This window comes from Sinocyclocheilus anshuiensis, unplaced genomic scaffold, assembly GCF_001515605.1.
Source record: "Sinocyclocheilus anshuiensis isolate Anshui unplaced genomic scaffold, SAMN03320099.WGS_v1.1 scaffold250, whole genome shotgun sequence".
Lineage (NCBI taxonomy): Eukaryota > Metazoa > Chordata > Actinopteri > Cypriniformes > Cyprinidae > Sinocyclocheilus > Sinocyclocheilus anshuiensis.
In genome coordinates, this window is record NW_015547652.1 from 484,420 (window position 1) to 488,686 (window position 4,267).

Below are 4,267 nucleotides of genomic sequence, written 5' to 3' on the forward strand. Positions count from 1 at the left end.
AAACCTGTGTGTGTGTGTGTGTGTGTGTGTGTGTGTGTGTGTGTGTGTGTGTGTGTGTCTCCTGACAGAAGCTGGATTATCGCGTTATTTTTAACCGGCTTTACAAGTCGCTCAGCGGGAGAAGGTCTTCAGAGCAGAGCGGGCGTTGAACGGAGCCGCAGGCGGAGAATAATTCATTCATGACTCTGTAGACGCTCGGGAAGCCGCTATGTCTGTGCAAACCCCGCTTCAGGTGGTGAACATCCCCTGGAGGAACAACAACTTGAGCCTGATGAGCCGCGACTCGCCGCTGTCCGATCAGGGAGAGACGATCATTGGCGTCTACCTGCTCATTCTGGGTCAGTCTGCGGATTTACTTCACTCTTATGTTAGTTTACCTCAGTTTTACATTATTTTTCTTATGTACTTTCAACTTTCAACTCTGCTGAAAAAAACAATAGACACCATCACAAAATTTGTAATGGTTTTACTGGTTATGTTGGGAATTGTATTGGTTTTAATGAAAACTGTAATGGACCCTGTGGGTTTCTACTGGTAATTGGTCGCCTTCTGTTGGTGGCTTGTTAAAACCACTAAATTCTAATGGAATATTTCCCAAAACACACTACAGAAAACCATTTTTAATGGTTTTAATGGTTAAAAGTTGATTGTTTGTAATGGTATTTGTAGTGTTACTGCAAGGGACTTGTATTGGTTTTAATGGAAACTGTAATGCACCCTGTGGGTCTCTACTGGTTATTGGTCGCCTTCTATTGGTGGCTTGTTAAAACCAATAAATCCTAATGGGATATGTCCCAAAACACACTACAGAAAACCATTTTTAAATGGTTTTAATGGTTAAAAGTTGATGGTTTGTAATGGTATTTGTATAATGGAAACCACACTGAAAAAATTATTCATTTAATTTACTAAATTGATTAAAGTGGTTGCAAGCAATTTATTTTAGCGACATTTAAATAAACAAATTTAGTTGACTAACTTTCAACATTAAAAAAAAAAATTAGCTAAAATAAATTGTTTGCAACCACTTACCTTGAGAAAATGTTGTATTATTTTTTTTCAGTGCATTAGAATTTTCTGTGATGGTTCTATTGTTTTTTACCGCAGGGAAGCACTGTTTGCGAATGCTTTTGATGGGGTTTAAGTTCCCAAACAATCATATGGAGTTTCTTTAACTTGTTTTCCAATTTTCCTACGCTTAAAAATGTCTTGTTTTCTAAAATCTGACAAGACAAATTATTTTCTAGATGAAAATAACCCATGCAACAAATGTACTGATAGAGAATATGCCTTCAATCTAATTGTATTTTGTCAAGTCAGGTTTATTGACAAAATACAAGCAGATACAAGGATAGTTTCACGACTATTTAAGGATATTAGAAAACATTAAGTGTTATTATGAAAATAAACATTTATTTTCAGAGAATATAGCCTACTTTGAATCTACTTGTATTTTTTCCAAGTCACCTTTATTGACAAAATACAAACAGATTTGAGATATATTCTCTGAAAATAAGTTAATTTTGATTCTTAGGTCATTTTATCCAGTTTTAAGGATATTATACTGAATGTACTTTGAATCTACTTGTATTTTGTCAATACAAGTTACTTGACGAAATACAAGTAGATTCAAGATATATTCTCTGAAAATGTTTACATTTCATTTTCAGATAATTTTATCTAGTATTAAAGATATTATAGATAATATAGAGTAAATCTACTTGTATTTTGTCAAGTCAACTTCACTGGCAAAATACAAGTGGATTCAATTCATATTCTCTGAAAATAAGTGCTAATTTTGATTCTAAGGTAATTTTATCTGGTTTTAAGGATATTATACGGAATATACTTTGAATCTACTTGTATTTTGTCAATACAATTTACTTGACGAAATACAAGTAGATTCAAGACATTCTCTGAAAATGTTTAAATTTCATTTTCAGATAATTTTATCTAGTATTAAAGATATTATAGATAATATACCGTAAATCTACTTGTATTTTGTCAAGTCACCTTCACTGGCAAAATACAAGTGGATTCAATTCATATTCTCTGAAAATAAGTGTTAATTTTGATAATTTGATCTAGTTTTAAGCATATTATAGAGAACATACATCGAATCTACTTGTATTTTGTCAATAAAATCGACTTGACAAATACAAGTAGATTAAAGATATATTCTCTGAAAATAAGTGTTAATTTCATTTTCAGATTATTTTATCTAGTTTTAAGGATATGATATAAAATATACCTTAAATCTACTTGTATTTTTACATACAAGGTATATTCTCTGAAAATAAACATTGGTTTTGATTCTCAGATAATTTATATAGTTTTAAGGATATTTAGGTGTTTTTGAAAACAACAAAAGATGGTTATTGTAAAATGATTATGATTATGAGATATTATGCATTATAGAAACAGGCATCTAGTGTTTATCACAGAGCTTCTTTCTTTATTATGTTGAAGATGCAGGTGTAATTGTTCTCGTTAATGTTACTGATGAACGTGTGGATTACTGCAGCTCAGGTCTGGAGATCTTCTGTCTGTCTGTCTGTCTGTCTGTCAGGGGTCATTAGAGAGAGTTAATCAGGACTGGGTTATTTGTGGAGCTCAAACTCTGATCTACATTCAGTTCATCCGTTACAGTAAAGCACTGGTATAGGGATCATATCAGATGGGAGTTTCATATTCTATTGAATGATTAACACATTCATGTGTACCACTTATAATATGCATTTAGTAAACACTTTTTATTTAAGACAATGGCTTTCATTACTATATATATTTTTATTTAATATATCTATTTGCTTATATAGACTACAGTTGGCTGCACATTTTTAACCCTATATTAATATGTAAGATTTGCATCTCTAAAATAAAGTGATTAAATTCAATGATTAAACATAACAAAATAAACCTAAATTAAATTGAGATGTTTTCTGCTGATTAACAAAAAAAGTTGAGTACAATTTGGATAAAAATAATATTTGTAATATAACATGTTATATTAGTCAGTAAATATTATATTATATTATATTAGTCTTATCAGTGTGTGTGTATATATAATATATAACCTACATAACTATATTTCCTATATAAATTTAATCATAAAGCGACAACATACCTACAATTATTTTATTATAAATTATATGTTTGCAGATTATAATTCTAATATTAAAAAGTAACAATGATATTATGCATAATTAAATTATAATTAATAATAATAAAAATAAATAAATTAATATATATATATATATATGATTAATTAATTAAAAATGTAATTAAACATTACATAATTTCTATAATTATTTTATAAAATAATGTTATTTTAAGATTATAACTGTAATAATATAAAGTTACATAATTTATAAATATATATATAATTATATTACAAAATTATATGTAAATTATTGCATAAGTTAAATTATTTTATAAAATAATATTATATAAATATACATAATATATCATATGAAAGTGTAACACACCATTAATTATGCTATATATAGATGCAATTAAATGAACAAATTATTTTTATTATGATAATATTATTAATACTAACCACAGTAACATTCTGCAGTTGGTCCTACAGTATCCCATAATGCTTCAGTTCTTGTTTGCTGATCTGTACATACAGTGATCCTGCTCTTAGAGAATGTCTTGTGTGTTTTTTGGCAGGTTGGTTGTCGTGGTTTGGCAACAGCATCGTGATCTTCGTTCTGTTCAAGCAGAGATCGTCTCTCCAGCCCACCGACTATCTGACGCTCAACCTCGCCGTCTCTGACGCCAGCATCTCCGTGTTCGGATATTCCCGAGGAATCCTCGAGATCTTCAACGTCTTCAGGGATAACGGATACCTCATCACCTCTGTGTGGACGTGCCAGGTACAGGACACACACTCACTCACTCACACACACACACATTGATGGTTGGTTGGTTGATTGCTTGATTGATTGATTGATTGATTGATTGGTTGGTTGATTGATTGATTGGTTGATTGATTTGGTTGGTTGATTGATTGATTGATTGATTGATTTGGTTGGTTGGTTGGTTCATTGATTGATTGATTGATTGGTTGATTGATTTGGTAAAATATGTTTGCAAAAATAATTATTGGGATGGATGGGTGCTGTCCCACTACAACAACAGCATTCTGTTGTTGCATGTCTCATGTTTGGCATCTTGTTTGCTCAATGCATTAACTACAGGTTCACACACACACACACACACACACACACACACACACACACACACACACACTGTGCTG

At 30.9% G+C, this 4,267-nt stretch overlaps 1 protein-coding gene across 1 annotated transcript in view; it reads left to right on the plus strand.

Moving 5' to 3' along the window:
- Positions 1–154: 154 nt before the first annotated feature.
- Positions 155–4,267, plus strand: part of opn6a (opsin 6, group member a) — an 8,331-nt gene continuing 4,218 nt past the window's right edge. Inside the window, exons 1-2 of the mRNA XM_016504197.1 lie at positions 155–338; positions 3,679–3,884. Coding sequence (XP_016359683.1) covers positions 209–338; positions 3,679–3,884 — 336 coding nt within the window. The 5' untranslated portion in view covers positions 155–208. The remainder of the gene's footprint in view (positions 339–3,678; positions 3,885–4,267) is intronic.